The sequence below is a fragment of the Corvus brachyrhynchos genome, unplaced genomic scaffold (genome assembly GCF_000691975.1).
Source record: "Corvus brachyrhynchos isolate BGI_N302 unplaced genomic scaffold, ASM69197v1 scaffold26, whole genome shotgun sequence".
NCBI classification, from domain to species: Eukaryota; Metazoa; Chordata; class Aves; order Passeriformes; family Corvidae; genus Corvus; species Corvus brachyrhynchos.
This window is the reverse complement of record NW_008239324.1, coordinates 1919746-1943805: the sequence shown is the minus strand read 5'-3', so window position 1 is coordinate 1943805 and position 24060 is coordinate 1919746. Positions and strand designations below refer to the sequence as shown.

Below are 24060 nucleotides of genomic sequence, written 5' to 3'. Positions count from 1 at the left end.
CAGTGGGTAAGTAAAGAAAGATGTAAGCTGTGAGCAGTAGACTAGCAGTGGTTGTATCAAACAACATTATTCACAGCTGGAAGCTCCTGCTGATGCTGGGAAGCTCAAAGTGGTTGGCAGCTCCTTTATCCCTTCGTATCTGCCTACCTGCCTTTTCTTCCACACATTTCTTCTCATCTCCATCAGCACAGCAGCCAGCCATGGTGGGGCAGAGCAGAAAGTGATTGCACCTGGTTCTTCTGGATGAGCAAGGGAGGGAAAAACATCACTCTTTTGATCCTTCTAAAAATGGGGGAAGGGTACTACTGAGTCACCCTGGTGACTGATAGGAGACAACTCAAAAAAGGACTGGAGTGTTGTGATAATGGGGAGTGGCAAGAGAGGTGGAGTTGGAAATGCACTCAGGGGAATTTACTCCTAATCTTTGGTCCATCTGCCTCTGTTGCTTCCTAGGCTGCAGTAACCCATAACCAATCCAGAGAAAGCAGGTCCTTGAGACATCAGGTCCCCTCTTTCAAACAGGAAAAGTTTTTGTAATTGAAGGACATGCACCTATGAAACTTTGTCCTAGATTGTAGCTTGTTGAATTAAAAGCCAATTCTGCCATTATCTGAGCAGTTAATAAAATATATTGCCTTATGATGGATTTTTTCTGCAGGCTAGAATAGATCTGTCTTCATTGTGATTTGTGAGATTGAGGGGAAAACACAAGATATAACCTGTATTTCTACTGCACTGAAAAATTTCACTGTGTTCTCCTCCTAAGGCTTGGAAGTAACCAAAACTGCAGAGGTCATTTTTTTGCTTTATTGAAAACAAAGTATACCTTATTAACATTTTAATAAAGAGAATCTCTTTGCAGTGGTGCTCAGAGTTGCTCTTATTTCTCCTTGTGCAATTCCACTCTCTACAAGGGAAAATACTATTGAGATCTGTAAAGCATGATGTGTTAGACTGAAACTAAACACAGAAATACACCAAAGCAAAATGCTTCCTAAAGGTGCTGTGTTTGTAGAGGTGCTTGCCCGATATGTGTGATGCAAAATGGGGATGCTTTGTGAAGAAATCATCCTTGTAAAGCCATTGGTTCTGGTCATCAGACTCTATCCAATGCTTTAGTGATGATGCTGCTGATCTATTTGGGAAGTTGGCTGGCTCTCAAGGCAGAGTCTTTTCTCAAAGGCTGTTTCACAGTGAAAATATGCTCAGTGCAGCCGAGTGCATGAATGAAAAAGCCTCTGGTACCTTCTAGTCTGGCAAAATGCAGCACAAAACTCAACTTACTCTGTCTTTTCTGCTGTCCCAGGTAAGAAATGTGTGTTTTTCCCTTGCTTTCTTTCATCTTTCTGCTTTTGTGCATTTGGATTTGAAAGTATTTGTAATTCAGCTCTGATTTCTTAGTAATTATACGTTGCTTGAATTACTGTTTAAAGATGCAGGATCTCTGCTCTAAGCCAGTTGCTAGGAATGTAGGATCTCATAGTTCCCTGATTTACAATTACAACCAATTTGCTGTGTGATATATAGCATTTTTTTGTGTCCCTTCAGGAAGGGTGGTGGGGGGAATCTTTCAAGTGTCTCGGTTGCAGCTGCAGCGGCAGTATTTTCTGTCATATCAAATGCTGCAACTTTGATTTGCCTCTTTCCTCTGTGGCTTGTGCTGGGTAGTAGGTTTATAGGCTGTTGCAGGCAGCTCACGTTATTTATTGCTTTCTTTTTATAAAAGAATTGGAGAGGGGAATATGGAGGAAAAATAAAATCAGACCTTGCAAAAGGCTCCCTTCCCCGTACTCTCCTGATAGATGTGCAATACTCTGTTAGTGACTTGCTCTGTAGCCTTTCTCTTATTAAATGTAATAGATCCCCCTCCGCCAGAAAGCAGAGGAAAAAACACCCAGCCTCAAAAGCACGGAGCTGCTAAAGCCCCGCTGCTGCTGCCTGTCAAAGCACAGGGACTCGCTGGGCTCCCACTTCTCAGCACCTCCCGGTTACTCTCTTTTCCTCTCGCTGCCGTTACAGGGCTCGCTTTTGGGAAGCTCAGAGCAGGTTTGGAAATCCTTTGTTGTTGTCCAGCTTAAGTGCATTCTCCCTCCTTTCGTCTTAGGAGTTCTGTAAACTTGGATTTAGTGACAGTGGGCTGAGATCCTCTGCACTGAGCAGGGATGAAAGTTAATTCCTTTTTGACTTGCGACCGAGAGGTTTTGTTAACCCTTAGAGGGCTGGTAGGGGTTTAGTGGCAAACAAGTGCTGGGACGCTGAGCTTGAGCCTCTGTGTTTGTGTAACTGCAACCTCCAGCAGGCATTTGGTCTGCTATCCCAAACAGGGCAACAAGGAGAAAAATGGTGAGGAATCACCATTGGGAGGGCTCTGTTGCTGAGAGGAGCTACACAGTGTAAGGAGGAGGCAGCAGGGTGAACGGAATGCGCACATGCTGTGGGTCAAGGATAGGACATGTATGTCCTGGTTTAACCCGATCAGGAGTCAGTGTCTGGGGGTGGGTGGCTGGAGCTGTGGGACAGCGGGAGGCTCGGTGGCTGGGGATTTGGAGTGAGCAAGCACAAAGGCATTTGGGTGGGTTCGGGATAACAACCCTGCTCCGGGGAGTGGAACAAATGACAGCAGCTGCCTTGGGCCATAGGTTTGGTGCCGACCAGCGTGTGCTGGTACCACATGCAGAGCTCCTGGCAGGGCTGCTCTGCCAGCTCGGGCTGGGGCTCCCTGGCAGTGTCCGAGGGCAGCCTCTGGCTCTGCCGGGACTGGCTCAGGAGAGTGGCCAAGCTGCTGCTCTGGGAGGGCTGAGCAGTGTCCCCTGGGCTGGGGATACACAGAGAGCTCCAGGGGAGGAGAAGTTGCCACCAGTGGGCTGAGATTCAGCCTGGGCAGGCAGCTGGGCTGGCAATGGGAGGCAGTGCTCAGGGAGCACAGGGGCTGGGGGAGGGCGCAGGCAGTGGAAAGGTAACCTGTGGATGTACAGAACTGGTGCTCTCTCATCTTGGCTTTGAGACCTCCCATCTGCTTTGCGTTTGTTTTTTTTTTTTTTTTTTTTTTTTTTTTTTTTTTTTTTTTTTTTTTTTGGTACAGCTTCTCTAACATGCCACTGAATTAATCAGCTTGAGTTTGGATTTTCTTTAGTGGTCCCTTGTAGGAAAGCAGTACGTATGTGATACAAGAGGACAGACTTCTAAGGCCTATTAAACATAACTGGCATTTTAACACTAATGTCTTCTTAAAATCTGACAATGCGCAGACACCTGATTCTGAAAACACCTGTGCACTTTATTTTTAACTTTCAGTGATACTTCAGAGTTTATTCCCAGGCTGGGCTGGGATTAGTTCTGCTGTATTGCAGGGCTGAGCTTGTGGTGCTTTGGCATTGCTTCCAGCTTAAGTGCTCCAACTGCACTCCACCCTCTTTATCAGCATATATAGCTCTATCTGGAAATGTCTCTCTCCACCATGTGAGCTAATGCATCTCCAAGTTTACTTTCTAGATCATGTCAAGAGTTAATGGATTGAGGAATGAATCAGACTATAATATGGAAGTGTATGTGATTCTGTCTTCAGGTCTAGGTTGTTGAGTACCGGCAGGTTAAAGTATGAACTGGAGTGGGTGCCATGCTAGAGAAAGAAATGGAATTCACTGAAACACTGTTTGGCTTTTCTCTTTGACACAGCACATGCACAAATTTCATGTGACAGGAAAAGTAAACAGAAGAATGTGAGAAACAACATATTAAACAAATGCAGCCATCTGGCTGTGTAGTGGTTGTAACACATTTGGGGATCTTTTTCTGCAAGTTTTCTTTTTTTCTCCCTTAGGAGTAGCAAGACTGTCTCCTATAATGCAATGCTAGTGGAACCAGAAAGGATCAAGTTTGATAGAATTCTTTCTAAGCAGGAGGAATCTAGTAATGCAATACTTTCTGTGGAAGCAGAAGTTAATAATAACTTAATTTCAAAGTAATGACAGCAAGGTTTACAGTGTAGAAAAAAGTTTGAGGAAATTTTTTTATATCAATAGGAATGCGAACTATAAAAGGCTTATTTTTTTATGAAAAGACTATTTCTAAAATAAGTAACTTGGGTTTTGTGTTTTCTTGGTCTGCCTCTAATTCAACTGCTTTTTTAAAGTATAAAAAAATTGTCTTTTGAGGCATTAAAAGGATGAAGATGGGGAATCACTTTTTCATCTCAACAAAGTAGCCCATTAAGTATGTATGCAATAAACAGGTGGGCAATAAATTAATTTTTTAATTTGCAAAGATTTAGTCTACACTACTACCAACTGTTCTGTTTTCACCAAGAGGAAAACTAAGCATTAGCTGGAATAACTGAGAAAGATGTTTCAAGTAATCCTTTAATTCAGACTCACCTGTAAACTCCAAAGCATAACTATGATGTGCAGCTTTATTGATCTGAAGCTGACAATAAAAACTGAATGTACTCTGGTAGCTTATGCAGTTCACTATACAAGGTACAGTAAGCAGTAAATGTATACTCTGATCTGATAGATTTAAAAATTTGCATGTTTTACATTTTCCCCAAAGGACATTTTCTAAAACCGATGTACAAAATATTTGTTTTAAAACAAAAGTGGTTCACAGGCTTCCTTTTCTATGTTATGCGTTTCATGCAGACAGATGACTCAAAATTTGTGAGTAAAGCTTAGAAGGTGAGGAAAAAAACCCATATTTTTGATGGTTTTAACAATAACTGTCACGTTTCACTGGGTTGCAACTAATTAAATTGGAAAAATGTATGGATTTTACAAGCTTGTCATTAGACTGAATAGAGAAAATTAGTCCTCAAACTCTTTCCTTCTTTCCCCTAATGCAGAGCCCACACTGCTGCATTCTTAAGCTTTTATTTGTTCAAATTTCTCCAGAAGAGGGCTCCATGCACAGCTTGAAAGGCAGCACCCAGGTACTGAAAGCAAAAGAAATTGAACAGCTTCAGGAAAAACAAGTCTTGCTCACACAAGTGTGTTGATACAACATTGCAGATAACGCTCAAATTCTGATCGAGTATTTCCCTATCATGTTGCTGTAGGTCTTATTATTTTTGAGTTCTAGAGAAGTCCTGTGGCTCTTGTGTCATATCAGAGTTGTAAAAATGCTTTAAAAATGTTAGAGAAACTCGATTGTCAATCACTATGTATAATGATTTGTACTGATGAACATTTTGTGGGCAGGCTGACACTTGCTCCCCACAGTTCCAGGCCATCATTTTCGGCTATGCAGCCAAAAAAGATCTTCCAGTTGCATATCTCATTCACAAGACAGTGTCTCCCAAAACACAGAGCCATTCCAGCAGTTGTGCTGTCCTGTTTCTCAAACATTACCTTGGAGGGAAGGTTGGCAGTAGCGAATTAGGATGGTTTTTGGCTACAGCTCTAACCTCTAAAAATATCCTTACTCAGGACCTGACCACAATCCTTACTGCTAAGTGAGGGGGGTTGTTATAGTAGACAAGTGAAAACATGAAAATGCTTCTGCAGTTATGGCAATTAAATCCCACTTTGTGTACCCCTGAGAGTCAATCCTTCAACCTAAGATGTAGCTTAGGGGATATGTTGGGACCTGCTTTCTGTTTCTGATGATCAAAACTTCAAAAAGGTTGTTTTACCACATGTGATATTTGTGTTGTGATTCACTGGGGGTTATTGACTTGGCTTTTAGTGGCTTGGCAGCTAAGAAATTAGTATTCCTAAAAGCTATCTCAATAGACTGGTGTCACAGGGACTATTAGAACCACGTGGATGGCAACAGCGGTGCCCCTTCAAGGAGTTGTGAAGTTCTGCCTTCCTTTTCTTCCTGTTTGCTGCAAGATAAGCAGGCTCTTCCCATTCTATTAATATGTAAAAGCGAACCAGATAACAGAGCCCTCAGTGTTCCACTCTTCCTGCATCACTGCTGGAGTGAATCTCTAATCTCCAGCGTGCCATGTGTCAGGATTCAGGCCTCAGGTTCTGGAGCTCCTATGACAGCATAAACCTTTCCAGAGGATGGGGGCTTCATTTAGGACTTTGAGTAGAAAGGTCAGGTTAGCAGGTTTTTTAATCGTTTCATGGACGGTTACAGGGGCTAAACTTGCTGTTTTGGTGTGTATCACTGGTATCCAGCCAGCAGGGACAACTGTGTCCTTGGGGCATCAGGCACAGCTTTGGCAGCTGGGAAAGGGAGGGGATTGCCCTGCTGTCCACTGGGGTGGCCTCACCTGGAGTGCTGAGGGCAGTTTTGGTCACCAAAATATAACAAAGATATTAAACTATTGGAGAGTGTCCAAAGCAGGGCAATGAAGATGGAGAAGGGCCTTGAGGGGAAGCTGTGTAAGGAGTGTCTGAGGGCACTTGGCTTGTTCAGCCTGGAGGAGAATGAGAAGAGACCTCACTGCGGCTACAGTGCAGTGAGAAGAGGAGGGATAGATGCTGATCTCTGCTCTGTGTGACCAGTGACAGGAGCCGAGGGAATGGCCTGAAGTTGTGTCAGAGGAGGTTTAGGTTTGGTATTACAAAAAAGTTCTTCACTCAGAGTGTGGTTGGGCACTGAACAGGCTCCCCAGGGCAGCGGTCACAGCACCAAGCCTGACAGAGTTCAAGAAGAGTTTGGACAACGCTCTTGGGCACATGGGTGACTCTGGAGGATGGTACTGTGCAGGGCCATGAGTTGGACTCAATGATCTTTGCGAGTCCCTTCCAATGCCACGTATTTTGTGATTCTAACTAGAGTTCATCTGTGCAGGCAAAAAGACAAATTTACAATGTCCACTGGGGAGGAGAAACAGAATGAGAGGCATTTATCATCCTTAGGAGACTAAGTGGGCTATGGCGCTTCCCGGTTCACTCTGGATGCTATTAGTGGGTTCTTGATCACGGCCATATGGTTGCACTCTGCCCTGCCCTAATCACCAGATGGATGGGACCAGTCCAGATGGGAGGCTGTGTTCTTCTGTCACTTCATGTGTCCTGCAGCTAACACAATGTTAGTGTACACAAATCAGTAGGATATTAAATGCCAAAGAGGAGAGAAAAAGAAGACTTGATTTATTAACCACTGTTTCATTATTCAGAGGTCTTGGAAATTTGCCCACTGCTGCTTTTTAAATTTTTTTTTGTGTGTGATGTGGACTGTATACTGTGTCAAATGGAAGAATCTAATTCTTTGAAAGCCTTACTGTTTCGTATGAGGGGAACTCATTCTGCTTCTATCTTATCCAATATTCTATTGTTTTGCACCAATAACTTTCTTGACTAGAGGAAAAAAAGAAGGATTTTAAGATTTGGTTTGATGGAGCTGGTTAAAGCAGTTCTATGAACAGACTAAAATAAATATGAGGTATTAAGAGTGGGGTGAATCTTTTCAGCACACAGCAGTTTTCAGTATCTCTAACCACTTGGAAAAGCTGATTAAGGTGTTTAAATAACTTCTGATATCTATGAATGTCCATGTATGGATGTTTAATTTGGTATCTTTATGGGCCTTGTTCTTAGAAAACAGAACATCCACCTTCAAGCTTTTGAAATATCTTAAAATTAGATACCCATACGCAGCTCCCTGAAATTAATATTTTATTACCTAGGATTCCTTAGACTCCATTTGATAAAGGTTCTACTCCCAAAACTATCATTTAAATAACTAAAAAAACCCCTAGCAAACCACTCATAGGTATCTATTTCAGTCTAAATTATTTCATTCTCTTGCTGTGAACAACTAATGCTTAATTTCTTATTAGTAATGACAATGTATATATTTCTAAAAGTTAATATTTCATGCCCAAGGATTTTGCAGCCTGGTACATAATGAAGAGCAAATAATTCTTGTGTGTATGAAGGCAGTGTTAACAGTACACACAGCAAGTGTGTTTCTAAAAGTTTCAGAGGTTTTAGGATTTTGAGTAATCGTGGCAGATGGAACCTTGTGGAACTTGTGTGTAACATGGACTCAAAATGCTGCAAATTAGAGGTTCTAGGCTGTTGAGAGGTTAACGTGGCAGTATGCAAAGAAATATTTATACATACAGCTGGAGTTTAGGATAAGAGATGCTCCCTTGCAAATCTCTGTACCTGTAAGCTCAGGTTAGCTCAACTGTCACTACTTGTGTGCTGAGGGCTGCTGTTGGTTACCCCTCTCCCTCCCCTGGGCTGGGTGTGAGATCTCCCTTCCTGCTCCAAGGCAAGGTTGACAGACTTGGCTGGAAACACAGCTGAGGGAGTCCTGCTTCTCTGCATTAATGGCTGGCTGCCACATGGGCAGGAACACATCTGTGGCACATGTAGAAAGAGGATGGATAATTTCTTCTATTGCTTCAAATCAATCCATAAAAGTGTCGACACATTGAGTTTTGTTCAAATTGCTATGGAGCAAAAAACCCCAAACATGTTACAAAGCACTTATCATGCTGATAATTGGCTCATCTACTTTATAGACACTTAATCTCTTTCTTTTCATCTTCTTGGCATAACTTGGAATTGGGCTTCTGTGCAAGTTGTCAATAAAGAGTGCTGGAGTCAAATGCGGGCGATTTTGAACCCATAAGAGTAAAACAAGCACTGGCAGTTGTTCATGGGGTCACTGTATAAAGGGAGATATCTCAGCTGCCTGAAATAGGAGTACGATCCCCAGCTTGTAGAGACAACATATAAGGATAGAGGCAGGAGAGCATCGTGTAAAATTTCCCCTTCCTTAGCCTGTTATAGTTTTCTTGTGTCTAATTACAATATAATTTTCAGCCAGCGGTTGGTAACTGCTTGGGAGCAGAGAAAACCCCAGAAACAGTGTCCCCAGGATCTTGCATTTTCCCATAGACAAACTTTCTTGCTTTGAGTTCCTCTGCTGCTAAATAAGGTGTATTTATACACTTCTCTTGAGACAGCCCTGCGTTGTCCCTGAGGAACCACGTTTTATCAGACAACAAACAGCTATAACAAAATGTGAGAACTGAACGTAGCACTGCTCTGAAATTGACAAAGCAGGAAATCCAGAGCATCTGCTACTTTGCTCCCTAAGTGAAAGGAGATGGAATTAGGCATTAGCGTTGCATGGGCATTTCCCACCCCATTAAACCCATTGTTTCAGAGCTCTGTCAGAGGAAGCTGAGCAACTCCTACTGCGCTCTGCAGCAAGAATGGATATCTCAGCTGTGGATTTGAGCTGTTCTGTACAGTTAAATAACTGGCCAAATTAAAAGGTGTTCAGCTTGTCCTTCTGCCGAGATAACTGGTCTTGCAAGTGCCAGGAAGTCCTGGGTATTATCCAGGTGAAATGCAAAATGAAATACCCGTGGGGAGAGATAAATGAGAATGACATTAAAATAGAACAATACATAAAAGTCAGTTTTGATTTCTGGGCATGTGTACTAGCTTGCTACCTGAAGGTTGTATTGTGTGTCAGGCAAAGTGGTTTTATTGTTTTCCAAAATGTTTGTTTTCATAATTCATGATCAGATTGAACTAACTGGACTCTGAACTCTATAAATCTTGATTTATGGATATTGATATTTCTGTCAGTTTACTGATACACAGCTCTGACCTGAACACTAAACTAGTCAGGTGCATATTTGATCATCTCTCTTTAATAATGAATCATAAAATGGTTGGAGTTGGAAGGGACCTTAAAGATCATCTCGTTCCAACTCCCTGCCATGGGCAGGGACATCTTCCACTAGATAAAGTTGCTCCAAGCCCTGCCCAGCCTGGCCTTGAGCACTCTCAATCCGTTTTCTGTCTTGCCTTGGCCTTGTGGAACTCTGTGTGGAATGTGGCAATACCATTGCAGGAGTTGTTATTTGGTGGAACAAAGCTGAAGGGATGGTCAGGAAAGCCTGGAGCAATGGGAAACACACCTCCTTGCACCCACATTCCCTGCTTTTTGGGAGTAGATAAGCCTCTGACATACAGTTTTGAAATAATTGTTTTCTTCTAATGCTTTAAACTACAAGATCTCTTTTAAAAATAATAAACAAGAATGCAATCTCCAATGTTAAACGTCATGAACAGTTTTCCCTAACTGTTGATCTCTGCAGTACAGTTATCAATGCAGAAATGTGGTACTTTGTGTGGTGAGGGTATTGATTATTGTAATCTGGGAAAAGAGCAGCTGATAAATTCACATACCATGTGTTACTGGGAAGTAAGATAAAGATGCTGGTAATAAATAGTGAAATTTTGTCTCTTGTCGAAATTACTGCGGGTCTTGCACATCTCTCAACTTCAGTTTTGTGTGTTTGCAATAGCAAAGCACTGCTGCTCCCACCAATGCAGGAGCAAGTCTCCAGTGGATGTGGATTGATTGCATTGCCCCTCCTTTTGCTATCTGGGTGAAGGATGGTTGGTGTCAATGCCACGTGCATTCCTCCTGTGCGCGTACCAGGATGCTTACATGGCTTCTATTGCTGTGATATCTGAGCACCCTACAAATGGTAATGAATTTATCCTTGCTTCCCTAAAATAACTCCTCAGTTACGACAGGAACATTATTCTGAAATAGGAGACAGCCTCCAACATCTGCCTGTTTCAATGACTTGAGGTCTGTTATCTTAGGTGAGTAATGATGTCAGCTGCTGTCACTTGGGCTGCTGATGTTGATTCAGTGGTGACACTTCATTGTACTCCAGACAGATTAATTCTGATTGGAGGGAGCCCAGAATAAATTCAGTCTTTAGGCCAATCAGAAGGTGGTGTCTTCAGTAGTATTTTAATAATGCAGCTCAACTTTCAAGAATGTATTTAGTTATGATTTGCCAAGGAACTGCCTATCTCTGTACAATAGTTATTTACATGTAGAGGAAATAAGAAGATAAAAATATAATCATAACTGTACAGAGTTCTTTAGGCATAAGGAAATGGAGTGTGCTTGCTCACAGCTGGTGTTTGTGGTGGCTGCTGGCACAATGGTCAGTTGGAGCAGAGGAGGAGCAGGAGGCTGGCAGTGCTATTTACACTCAAGGCATTTCAGACCAAAGCAGTTTGGGGTAGAAAATGGGGAGAGATAATGCGCAACAAACTCTGCTCCAGTGCTTGGGTAGGGCAGAGGTGCTGCATCTTTTCACTGCAACAGGAGACACAGTCTCAGTGGCAGAATATTTCTCCCACCATCTGCTCACTGATAGAGGTTCCTTTCTTCCTTCCTTTCCTCAGTTTGGAGGAGGCAGAGCTGCCAAAAGCTTGGGCTCCTCTGGCAGGAGGTGAGCTGCTGCTCGTGGCTGTCTCCCTCCCAGGTTAACTTCTGGAAGTAGGATAGCGCTGACCTAAGGTGCTTCTGTTAGGGAGACACACCCAAATGTTTAAATTCTTGGGAGGACTAAGACACGTGGCTGCACCGTTTGTTACGTGCCCAAAACACGAGACTCTGTAGATTTGTATGGACTGTTGAAAGCCACTGCCTCAGTTTGTGGAACAGCTGCTTCTTCCTGTGTTTGTCTCTCTGAAATGAGGATTCAGACTTCTCGCACTTGCTTCCCAAGAATACAATTTTCAAAGCTTTTTCCTCCTTCAGGAGTCAAAGGCACACAAGCACAGAACCTGTTTCTTGCTGTGCATGGGAGCTAAACATTGATTATGGGGTGGGTGAAGGAGTTTGAGTAAAACAAACTGACTTGCTTGTCTGCAATAACTCATGTTGAACCTGAACAGAATTGTTTCTCCAACTAGTCCTTGACTTCTGATTTCTGCATGCTGTGTGTTTGTGGAGTCTAGCTGGGATATGTAGGAATAAAAAGCCATAGTGCACAGCATGAATGGCTCTCTCTGCCTTACCTCCAGGCTGGCTGGAAGCATCAACATTCCTGTAATTTCCTTGTTCAAATTACTTTTTTCTCTTTTTTGCTCCATCACTTTAAAATAATTCAGATAGTCTGAGTGCTTTTAGTTTTTATACTCACACTTTCCTCCGGAACTCCTAGTGTTGGGGGAAAGGGTTAATTTTTACTATTTGGTTTAACTTCTCATAGATGGGCTTCAACAGGCTCTGCTGGAAATTCCATCCCTGCTCTTGGTGCTTATAGATGTTTTTCTTTTGGTGATAGAAGAGAAGATGATGAAGGTTTTCCTGCACTATGGTGAGAATCAGACACACCTAAGGGGTCGCTTTCCTTTAACATTTCACATAGGTCATATTTTCACTGGGTAATCTGCAGATTCTCCAGAGTTAGTGCAGTGTTAAGCTCTAACCTTTGGCTAATGGAGTAGGGAACTCGAAGAGTTGTAGTTTAAGTACTTAGGTATCTGGCCCAAACCTTGCTCTTTTCCTGCTATGTTCATATTACCCTATTCCTTTCTCCCTCAGTCCTTTCTGCACATGTGGAAAAGAGAATTTCATTTACCCCAATAATGGTGTTAGGTTGGTGATCTCCTGGGGCCAGAAGCACTGGGGTAGTAATTTGTTAATAAACATGCTGACATAGCTGCTGAACTTCTCCTTTTCACTGGTTGACTGAGGAATATGAGAAAGAAGAGCAAACCTTAAAGAACAAAAATGGAAGGGAAAGCAAAACCAAAAGAAAAACAAAATGGTATTCAATGTGCTGTCACTTTTTGCAGCTGTTAGGATTTGGAAAGCAGCCTTTTATACTTGTGATACAGGAATGGAGCACAGACTGATTTTGCCTGATTTCCACATCTTCATTTACACAATCTTGCCTCAGAGCTTAGGCTGACACCCATATCCAGAGCTCTTGCTCCTATCTAGATCTGCAGTTGTTGGCACCAGGAAATGGTGATACTGTTTATGCACACTTGTGTATATCAGCAGGCTGGTTTTTGAGAAGCAGGAAATTTAATCCTTTGTAAACCTCTATATCCATTTCCAGCATTCATTAGCTGCCACAGAACTCTACTCTCTTTTACATTTTACGTTTTTGGTGGGGCTTTATTATAATTTGTTCTACGTCTTGATGGACAACGCTTATCTCTTACTGCTTTGATGTTGTTGTGTTCATTATCATTAAACCCATTCTGCTGATGCTTTGGGAAATTTGTTATCACACAGATGAAATAAACTTAGGACATCCCTTCCTCTAATTGCCTAACTGGATGGGGAAGGAATGGGAGTGAAGAGAACAGAAGACAAACTGGGTATAAGTTGAGGCCAAAGCAGCCTTCATTGCAGGACAACACTTTGCAATTTCTTTTGAAACTGTTTGCATGTTGCTTTAACTCTCTGAAGCTGGTTTATTTGTCAGGAAGGTGACTTGCCACATGTCCCCTCTGTGACACCAACTTGATTTTTAACTGCTTACTGATGGACATGAGTATGTCCTAAAGAAAATTGAAAGGTAAGAAAGGGTTAGAGAACCTCAGAGGGGAAATACAGCTCTGATACTGCTTTCTAGCAATAAATATGAAGCAAGGCAGCTACCAGGAAGAGCTGGGCAATGTCTTGCTGAAATGGGGCTACTGCTAGAAAAGATAAATGCTCCAAGGTTTTTGTCAGATATTATGTGACTTCCCCTGTCCTACCACTTTTGCTAATATATAATTTCACAGGCTTATTCCTTTCCTCTTATTTTTCTGACAACTCTTGGAGGCCAGCTAAAGAACAAGAGATTAAAAGGAAGAGGACCTGGCTTCAGGCACATTTGCAAACTAGCTGCTAGTTTTCTGCAGGTCCTTCCATGTTTAAAACAAACAAAGATATTATGTGACTTCCCCTGTCCTACCACTTTTGCTAATATATAATTTCACAGGCTTATTCCTTTCCTCTTATTTTTCTGACAACTCTTGGAGGCCAGCTAAAGAACAAGAGATTAAAAGGAAGAGGACCTGGCTTCAGGCACATTTGCAAACTAGCTGCTAGTTTTCTGCAGGTCCTTCCATGTTTAAAACAGAAACAGTCCTCCCCTGACAACTGAGCGTGCAATTCATGTACAATGGATCTGCTTCTGACATTGTATTTCTGGGGTGTTTGTATGACTCGTGATTTGTCTGGCAGTGCTTGAGTTTAAGCACTGATAAAGGCAACACAGCAGAGTGCAAATACATTTGACCTTTCAAAACACTGAATAGAAAACAAAAATAGAAAAATAGTTACTTTGCAGTTTTTTCTTGTACACGTATAATGACTGCAAGAAAACCAGCATCCTGATTTCTGCCTTGGGAGCCTGGGTAGCACAGAGGCCTCCAGGCCCGAGCTCCGTTGTTATTCCTCCTGCTCTACTATGTGTGAGTTAGCCTGATACCGGTGTAGAGGTTCAGGTCAACTTTGATTTCCCCAGGTCAGGGATTGGCCTGTAGTTGGTGTCTGCTGCATCCCAAAATCTTCATTTTTTGGTATGCTATGCTTGTATAATTGGCACTCTGGTCTTGACTGACTTGCCTGGTGGGCAGGTGTCTGTATTCCAAGCGTAAGGTTTCATGGGAAGTGTCACTTTAAATCAGTAACACTGACACAGAACTAAGGCTCAGGCACCTGTGGGAAGTTCCTGCCAAAATCCTCAGCCAGCTGCAGCCTTAGCTTGGATGCGGCCACCTCGTAACACTGCTGTGAGCTGCTTTAAAAAGGGAGTAATTCCCTGGGTGCTCTGTGGCGTAAGTACCCTGTTCAGTCAGGGCTGCAGAGCTCACTCTGGCTGAAACCCTCCTGGAAGGGCAGGGGATGGAAATAGAACCGTGGCTGAGGCAGGGCAACATCAGCCTTGTGACACTGCCACTCCCTGTGGCATCACTGTTCCTGGGGAGGATGTGCAGTTCTGAATAAGGCTCCAAATATGATGGGAACTAAAGATCCTCCCTTCTTTTCCTCATAAAACTGTGGTTGTTTTGTGAGCACATTCCTTTGCTTTACAAGCAGAGCAAGCACATGCAGTCCATCTCTCCCAGCCTACACGCCAGAGATGCACAGGGCGTGCAGAGTCGTGTGTCAGGTTCTGGGTTAGGGGTAGGTTTTAAATGAGGTGACCAGGTTAAATGTTCATCTTGACCCTCTGTGGGGAACGGAGGGAAGACTGTGCAGCAGCTGGGTAGGGCTCTGATCTGGCATTGCTACAGATATTTTTGATATTTCTAAAACTACTTTCCAGTAACTGCAGTGGAATTTGGATTTTTTTTGGTCTGAAGCTTCTTAGCTGTAAATGATATCCATGTTTGATTTATTTGTACTACACTGCTGCCTGTCATATACTGATCAAGTCTGGTGCAGCAGAGAGAAACATTTTTCCCTTCTCATCCCATTTTCTTATTCCTTGGTTCATTGTGTAGTCACCTCCTGTGGCTGTATTTACATGAATTTCACTGACAACAAATCTTGAGAAAGCCGCTTAAATAATAACCAATGTGTCTTTTAAATTGTTCCTTTTCCACATATTTGTGTGAAAGGGTAAACTATTGATCAGCTTCCTTAGCACCTGTAATGAAAGCTCTCTGGTTTTGTTTACTGCTAGTGGCAAAGCTTCATGTAAAAATAAGGCTGCTGGACTGGGAGGTGTGCAATGCTTGTGGACTTAAAAAGAGGAGGAGAAAAAGAAGGGATAAACTGGTATTTTGTCTTATTTAGTAATTCTCTGCTCTAAAATATGTAGTCACTGCATGAGCAACAATGGTGAATTGAAACTGAAATTGTTGTCTTTTCCAGACAAAGCTCTAACTGTTCCCTTCAAACTTATGCTCCTTTTTGCATACTTTTTGGACTACACTTCTGGCCTTTTGGCCAAAACATCTGATTTGTGTAACAGCCCAGTTTTGTCTGGGCAAAAGCAGGGCAGGGAGCTTCCTCAAAGCCATGACTTTGAGTGTCCTTAGTGTGAAGTGGGTTTTGAGCTTTGGTTTTCCCCTTGCCCAGCAAACTGTGTGGACTTTGATAGTATTTTTGTGTTTTAGCTTCTCTTTTCAGACTGTGTGGCTTCACTGAGAATCTGAACTGCAAAGCAGTGCCTTTTCCCACCAACCATATGCATCAGGCTGACCTTTGGCCTGAATGCAAAGTTTGGTGTCAACCCTGTGCCATTAGCAAATATCACATAAATCACAGTGACAAGGTTTCCAGGCGGCTGTGGCTGGGGGAAGGTTGGCACTGAGTGTGTCTGAATGACAGAAGTGACTTCTGATCTCTGTTAGCACTGAAGGACAGGCACTAACAGGCCCAAGAGAACAGGGTTATTTCTTGCTCTATCCTTTGCCCTGTTTCCATGTGGACACCCTCCCTTGAGCTGTGCCTCACCCTGTCGTGCTTGGTTAACGTGCCTGGGGGTCAGAGCCCACCCCTGGCACCAGGAATGGCTGATGGTCCTGGTGGGGATAACTTCACTTAGAGCTTCAGTACTTGGAGCCTCAATTCTCTCTTAACAGCCTCATCCTTCTTGAGCATCTTGATTTCAAGTGTCTGTTGAAGCACTGTAAACAGATTTCCTTCAGCTCTGCAGCACTACATGCTGTGTTGCAATACATTGTCTACTTTAGAGCTGTTAGTGATTCATTAGTTTGCTGTTCCAAAAACCAATTCCAAAGGGATCACTCGTCTCCCTAGAGCAGTGAAGGTATTTTCTAGTTGGCTACACAGTGCTAGAGCAGCTTTTTTGAGACTTGCCTGGTTCAAATCATGTGGCAGTGATACTGCCAAAGGCTGCCAATTCAATGGAGGATTGCACACAGATTCCATGGGTGGGAACTTGCAATATTATTAGACACAGCTAATAATAGCTCCTCTTGACTCCTGAAATGTCAGAGTGGTCTTGTGGGTAGCTGCACTTTATAAAGCATTAACTTTTTTTTTGGCCACCAAGAGTAGTCCCTGACATATTCAATGCTGCATTATACTTGTAATATAGAAAAGTATATTGGAAATGAAGGATCTTAATCTGTCTGTGAATTGACCAGTGCCAAGATCTCAGTGTTGCAGCATCAGTCTGGGGACACAGGATTATGTCCTCTCTGTGCACTAGAAAGATGAGCTTCTCCTATCCAGCGATTCCCAAGATCTGATGAGCATGCCTCTGGAGGGGGCTTGGGAACATAACAGTGAGAGATCTCTGTACTATAAAAAAAAAAAAGGTATTATAACATAAAGCAGTAACTCAGTTTTCTCTGAGGGGGCTCAGTTGCTGTCTGCAGACTGTCCTGCAGTCAGATCTCCAGGGTTTCTGGGGTTTCTGAGTGTATCTTTGCCCTAGAACTTGTTTTTCTGGCAGGGAGAAATAACTCCGCTTTTCACAGAACTTCCAAATTTTTCAATTGTTTTATGAACCAAGAGAAAACAGAAAATAAAAAAAAAATCTCTACATGCTCCATGGAACTAAGTTAATGCTCTTTCTTACATTAGCTGTTTATTTCTTTTTGCTGTCTAGTGCACCCAGCAAGGTACCAGCAGGACATCTTGAGCTGCAGGATTTACTGTAAGATTTTTATGGACTGCTGGAGACCAGGCAGGAATTTTGATATGTTAGCTGCAGAGTGGCAGAAACTGATGCATAAAAAACTATGCAGACTAAATTCTTAGTCAAAAGGTGCCAGTATTTAGAAGAGTGAGAAATTAAGCAATGAGGTTTTGTTAGTTTTGAGGTTATAACTGAAATCATAGCTCTGAGCAGGTGAGCTGAGCTTCAGGAGATGTTGGACACTTGTTGTCTCCCATGATTTGAATTAGCTGGGGCACCTGCCTCTTGCAAGTACAGAGCTGCATGGGAATGGCATGAAGCCATGCAATTGAGGGTAATGCAAATGTGGGGACAGACGGATGACCTGTATTCCAAGTGACTCTTCTCAATTGCCTTTTACTGCTTTTTATTACAGTTAAACACCTGGGTGTGTCTTTCAAGGCAGAATTGCATCACTTGGGGCCATGATTAACATGACATAATGAAGGGACCTCACTTCCTGTACGTTACTATAGCTCTGATTTTATTTTCCTGATTTTGCACAGAATTTAGATGATCATATCACTTAAGAGCAGGGAAAACTCAAGTGCAAAACTAGAAAGTAGCTTGTGCAAAGTCCTATAGGAAGTCTTTAATAGGTAGACTTTGTTTGCAGTCACAGCTCAGGAGCCCCCAATCACCCATCAGTACATGTTGATCCTGCTACTGAGAACCCAGAGCAATGTGGCTTGTTGGGGGATCTTGGAAAGAGTCTTCTGCTCATTCTGTTTATTTGAACTAATTACTTTAATTATAGTAATTAATTTGTATCTTAATGAGCAATCCATCCCTCTATTTGTGCAGTGCTGCCAGAATTTAGTCCTCATCTTAAAGATACGTTGCAGGCTTCTTGTGCCAATGAAGATGTATTTTCAGTGCACTTGGGGAATTGTGGTTAACAGAATGACTTCACCCGAAGGGGAAGCTTGACTGTTGTCATTTTGTTCTTGTTCAATAATCTGAAATACATTATTAGCATCAATGTGTTACCTAAAGAAAAATAAGGTTAGAATCAATGGGTTTTTAAGAGTATTTTCCTCTTTCCCTTTTTTTTTCTTTCCCTGAGGTTTCTTTTTTTTTTTCCCCAGAAGTACTCTGACATTTTCTTTGCTTGGCCACTTAAATTAACTTGCTTGTGAGCATTTAAAGCCAATTGTGTGCTTACAAATCTGAGAATAAAAGCAGAAAATATTTATCTTGCAATAAGTTTTTATTCCTCTCGCATTTATTGTACCTCATTCCCTCTACCTTCTAAATCATGATAATCAGGCACTGAAAAACATATTTTATATGAGGTTCCATGCGAGTCCTGGCAGATGGATAATGGATTACTCTCAGCTGCTCCTTGCCATTGCTGGATAAACCCCATCTTGCACAGACTCACAGAAGTCATCAGGTTGTCCTTCATTTCAAGTTCATCCTTCTTTGTCATCCTGATAGGCAAAGGCGCTTGGGGAATTAAGACATGAACTTGTTGGTCTTCTTAGAGAAGGTCAAAAAACCTGCTAGAACATGTGACAATTGCTGGATCCGTGCTTCTGTCATGCTTTAAACTTGCTGAAAGAATCAGGTTCCCATTCTCTCTGTGTGCTGTCTACAGTTTGCTGTGATCAAAGAAAGGAGTGGAGGTGGTCTCCTAGGAATGCTTCTGTCCTTGTGCATGAAAGAACAAATTACTACAGTTTTCCCCTTCATTAGAATAATGTGTTCACCTACCTATTTATGAGCAGTCAACAGCTCTTAGTGAAGTGTTAGGGCAGGCACTGGATGCTTCTCAGATGGCTCGAAGTGCCACACTCATCGCTCTTTCCCAGTGTTTGTGATTTTACTCGGAGCTAGTCCAAGCAAGGAAGCAGTGAGACCTGCTCAAACTTCCCCACACGACCAAGTTGGTAATTTCCTTTCTATGGTAACATCTATGCAGCCCAAAAGTAACATCTGACAGTCCTTAGAGTCCCCAGTGAAGTGCTTGCTAGAAGTCTTACATCAAACAACTGGCAGCTGACTGCTGCAAATGGATTTGATTTTTTTCTTTATAACACAATTCAAACTAGAGGTTAAACCTAATAGTTAAGAGTTTGTTGTTTGAATAATTATTCATCAGATTCCTGTACGTGAAACACTTGGTGAGAAAACAATGATAACCAGTATGAGTGCTACACTTCAAATACAAATTTGCATTTATGGCAGCAGTGTGTATATTAGTTCTATCCTAGCATTTTTTTCTTAGACTTGCATGTTTAGATGGAATGCAGCATTTGAGTGACAAGATCTTGAAAAGAAATGCTTGATTTTTAAAGTTTGTCATCATTTTGACATTATACTTGAGAGCAATAATTGTGATGTAATTTCTAAAAGTCCAAGAGGTATATCTGTCAAGCATTAATAAAAGATAAACATTTTGTTTATTTTCTTCTTTTAATATATTGTGGTATTAACAGAAGATAAAAATCAGATTTTCTTTCTCTGGCGAGTCCTTAAATTCAATTAAGCTAGGATGTGGTAAACAACACTATGATTTGAAAGAGGATGAACCTCCCTGAGCTATTAGGGAATACATATATGTCTGAATGTCCTTGCTATTATCATAACTGTAATCATTGTAAGCTGCAAGCCCATTCAAAATATTATCTAAGCCTGACAACATCCTCAGTGTTAGTACAATGCATTGAAAAAAAAGCCTTTTGTGCAATCTGTCTCAAGGACAAGCCACCTAATTAACAGACCAGCCTGAAACACACACTGTTGTGTTTGTCTTTATTAAGACATAATGAATTGCAGAACTCAAAGTTGGTTTTTTTTTTTTTTTTGAATCAGAATGATCTGAGACAAGTGTTTCATCGTAGAGAGTGTAGAAATGTGAAGGCATTAGGTACCACAGTGAGGAGGATGTTAAGTGTAGGCATATCTGTGTTGTGTGTATCCATATATATGTGAAAATATGTATGAATAGATGTAGGGTCATACACACAGTGTAGGGCAGTGTTTTGTTGAGCTACAATGGCTCTTCTTTATCCCCAAAGGTAATACCTGTTTTGTAACTCATTATTCTTTTAACTTGAGTTCACACCTTAAGATTGAAGCTTCTGAACTTTTGGGATTCACCCCAAGTTCCTCTGAGTCCAAGATATTACTATAAAATCCAGTCAGAACCCAGTACTGACTCTTTGCTCTCAGGTTTTGAACCTCTGTATTTTTGACACACTCAAACTCCCATCAGTGGTATGAAAGCAAGTGCTCAAATAAGCTGCTTTGAAGAGCAAGGACTGAGAATCTTTTCAGCTTCCAAGTAGCCTCATCCAGCTGTGCACTACACTTGTGGGTTTATGCTTGCTAAATTCTTACAATGGGAGCAGTGATAAAGCAACGGCAGCTGCAGACCAGAAATGTGTGTGGAGTAGTTTGAAGGATTGGTCTATGAGAAGTACAAATAAAAACTTACCGGGTTTGATAGCTTTTGAAATATCTGGTTGTTATCCTCAAGAGCTTCATTCCAGGACCATGTGGATCCTTCCTTCCTGTGTGGTTTTGGCAGGCTGGATCTGATCATTTTTAACCACAAGTACTTCTTCCCTGCCTAAACATGCAGCCTCACAGAAGGATTTCTTCGGACAAGCATAATTCATATGAATTATATCCATGAGGATTTGGGCATCTATCAGCCCAGTAGGAATTGTCACTTTAAGATTCTGGAAATACTTGCTCACAAGGGAATACTGATGTGATATTTAAAAAGAGCCTTAAAGCAAAGTGTCAAAGTATGAGCAGACCTTAGAGATATATCAGGTATAACTATATGCAGGGCAACTTAGAGCAAACCACAAAATGGTGTTTTTATTTTCCCCTGTGGTGCGATGTTATAGCAGAGAACGGTGTGTAAAGCAGAAAATGGAATGTGTTTCCTTTTTTTTCCCCTCCTGCTTTTAAGTACAGTGACATGTCCTAATTTAGACCTAATTTTCATTCCTGTAACATTGCTTGTAATAACGTCTAAAGTCCTCAGAATTAATTTGACTGGAAAAATTCCAGAAGGACCTTCAATTTTTCTCATTAAAAACATTATAGATGTCTTAATTAGGCACTGTTATTAATGGTAATATTACTCAATTTAGAACTACACACTTAAGATGTGGTTACCTCTAGCGTGATTAGTCAGAGAAGCTCTGCTACGCAAGGATGCACACTAGAATTCTGAACAGTTAAATATTTAGAGCCAGATGCTCAGCTGTGTAAATTGTGTGGCTACAGTGGCCTCAGTGGAGCTAGACTAGTATACATTAACTGGGGATTTGCTATCTAAAGTTATAAACAATCATTTTTGGCTTATCTCCCTCACTATATCTATTTTTCTTTTCCTTTCTTGTATTTAGCTACTTTTTCCTCTGCATGGTAGAATAAGCTGATGAAGTAACACACACATGTTCCTGCTCCAGGATAAGCTGTTTAACTCCTACAGCTAAGCTGTAGCCACTCTGCACTTGAATTTTTCTTGCCCCCTGTTGTCCCAGGGGCGTTTCCCTGACTTAAGTGAAGCTGCTTCTGATTTAGAACACAGTTCGAGGAGCTTTTCCCAGTCCTTCCACTCTAAAGGGCTCTGCTACCGGCTTCAGGTTGTGGTAATTTGCTTTGCTTGGTGAGGACCTGCTGCTGCTACATGTGAGGGGAAAATTAGGGGGAATCTTTATTTGCTTGCCTAGACAAAGGTTTGCACAAACTTTTAAAGTACTCTGTAGACCAGTTAATGTGTGTATTTTCCTGTTAGAAGATTGAAAGGAGCTGTTTAGATTTACTATATTTGTGCCTGGCTTCATTAGCACAGAAGAACCCATGACAGTTTTCAGGTCTATAATTACTGTGGCTCCTGTTTGATGTTACCTATGTTTATTGTGATTGTGGATGGGAAAGGCTGTTGGCTACATGGGCTATTGCTGCTCTGTGACTTCAGTTGGGAAGTTTGTACAAAATAACACCTGTACTTTGATTATCATCAGGTTATAAGATTTTGTTAAAAAAGCCACCCTCTATACCCCTTAAAATCACACAGCAAATGTTCTAATTTTTTAAGTTATTTGCAAACTGAAGTGTCTAAATTAAATTGGATGTAACACACCAAATATTTGCGTTTTCTGCTGCTCAGCAATCCCAGAGTTTATATTCCAAGTGTTTTCAATGTGTAAGTTCTTACCTAGGCTGTGTAAGAGCTCATTTGTGCGGCAGAAAAAGCTGCTCCTTGTGTGAACTGTGTGAAACCCTGATTTGTGTCATCCTGCAGGTAGTTTAAGCACGGAATGAAGTCATCACACGTTCAGGTTCAGATGGACAGATGTGCATGGGGCTGTTAAAGGCATCTGGATTTATAATTGGTATATGGGATAGTACTGAAACTTCAAAGTGCTACAGACATTTGCACCTGCTCACTGATGTATATAATGACGAGTTATTTGGGGTAGTGGGGTGTGAAGCTTAAGAGGAACTTAATGATTTTTCCTTTAATAAATCATTTGACTACAGCAGTGTCATCTTTTATTAGCTTGCAATTTTGTAAAAGTAAAGATTGAGCATAATGTTGCATATAATTCTAAAACATCTGGTAGCAATATCTAGTAGCAGCTGTTTAGTACCTGAAATATAAACAAAACATGATTTTATCCATAGTTGTTACAGTTAATTTTCCTGGAAGTACTAGTTTTGGAGTAGACACACTATGCAATAGATCTGCTCAGGAGAAAGAGTGAGTGAAAATTAAGATATTGCTCAAAACCTGAGCAAATAGAACAGGTCTGCATAAAATGTGGACTAGGAACACAGTTGTGTTTCGGAAGAGATTTTGTTTTCTATTGAAATGAAAGAAAACACTTTAGAAGAAATCCTAAAATGACGGATAAGTCCTTAACTACACTGTGTCTTGGTAGTGAAGTGCATCCTATTAAAAGTTTATGATCTGTTATAATTGTGTTCATATTGTTTTTTTTTTTAATCCCTATTCCTGTGAGGGAAATTACCCAGTGCTTTGACTGTGGTGATATACATAGAACTCTATTGCTGGTGCTTGAACACTAGAAGGAAAATAAAATAACCAACAACCCCACAAAGAAAGCGAAGGGAAAATGAGGTGACAGCAGTTCACTTGCTGCTTTTCCTGTGTCTGGTTCTATCTTGGGATTCCCAGGAAATGTGGGGGCTGCATTGTCACATGGACCAGAGAGCAAAAGTGCCTTTGGGCTGCTGCAGTTTGAGTTGCACCTGTGCTACCTCCCCGGGGGCCACTCTGCAGTTTCATGTTTCAGACTTTCCCTTTGTGTCCCGGGGCATCTATCAGATGCATTTGCTCTTTGAGGGTGAGATGATGATGCAGCATCAGCTGCACCTGCTGAGACTCCCCTTGACACTGGGAACTCAACTTGTTTTCCTAACATACACTTGGATGAGCAATACCCACTTCAGACACACCCGGTGATGGGAATGTGGTTTATGGGAGAACTGAATGTGCACAATCAAGCAGTATTTCCTGTGCTATGTCTCTATAAACTGTTCCTTTGAAATCTTGCCACTGTAAGAAGCAGAGAGGTTTGCCAAGTAATCTGACTTTAGTGTTGCTTGTAGCAGATTCTGGTCGTTCTGGAGCTGGTGGTGGGGTTTGTACAGAAGCAGAATAAGATCTCAGAATATTGTAGAGCATCAAAACCCGTACATGTGGCACTAGCATATTTTCCTTCTCT

At 41.7% G+C, this 24060-nt stretch overlaps 1 protein-coding gene across 2 annotated transcripts in view; it reads left to right on the top strand.

Moving 5' to 3' along the window:
* The first annotated feature begins 1134 nt into the window (after positions 1-1134).
* The window catches only part of CDH13 (cadherin 13), a 449314-nt gene continuing 426388 nt past the window's right edge, over positions 1135-24060 (top strand). For both annotated transcript variants that reach the window (XM_008638691.2, XM_017741000.1), the window contains exon 1: positions 1135-1306. In XM_008638691.2, the coding sequence (XP_008636913.1) occupies positions 1262-1306 (45 nt within the window). In that variant the 5' untranslated portion in view covers positions 1135-1261. The remainder of the gene's footprint in view (positions 1307-24060) is intronic.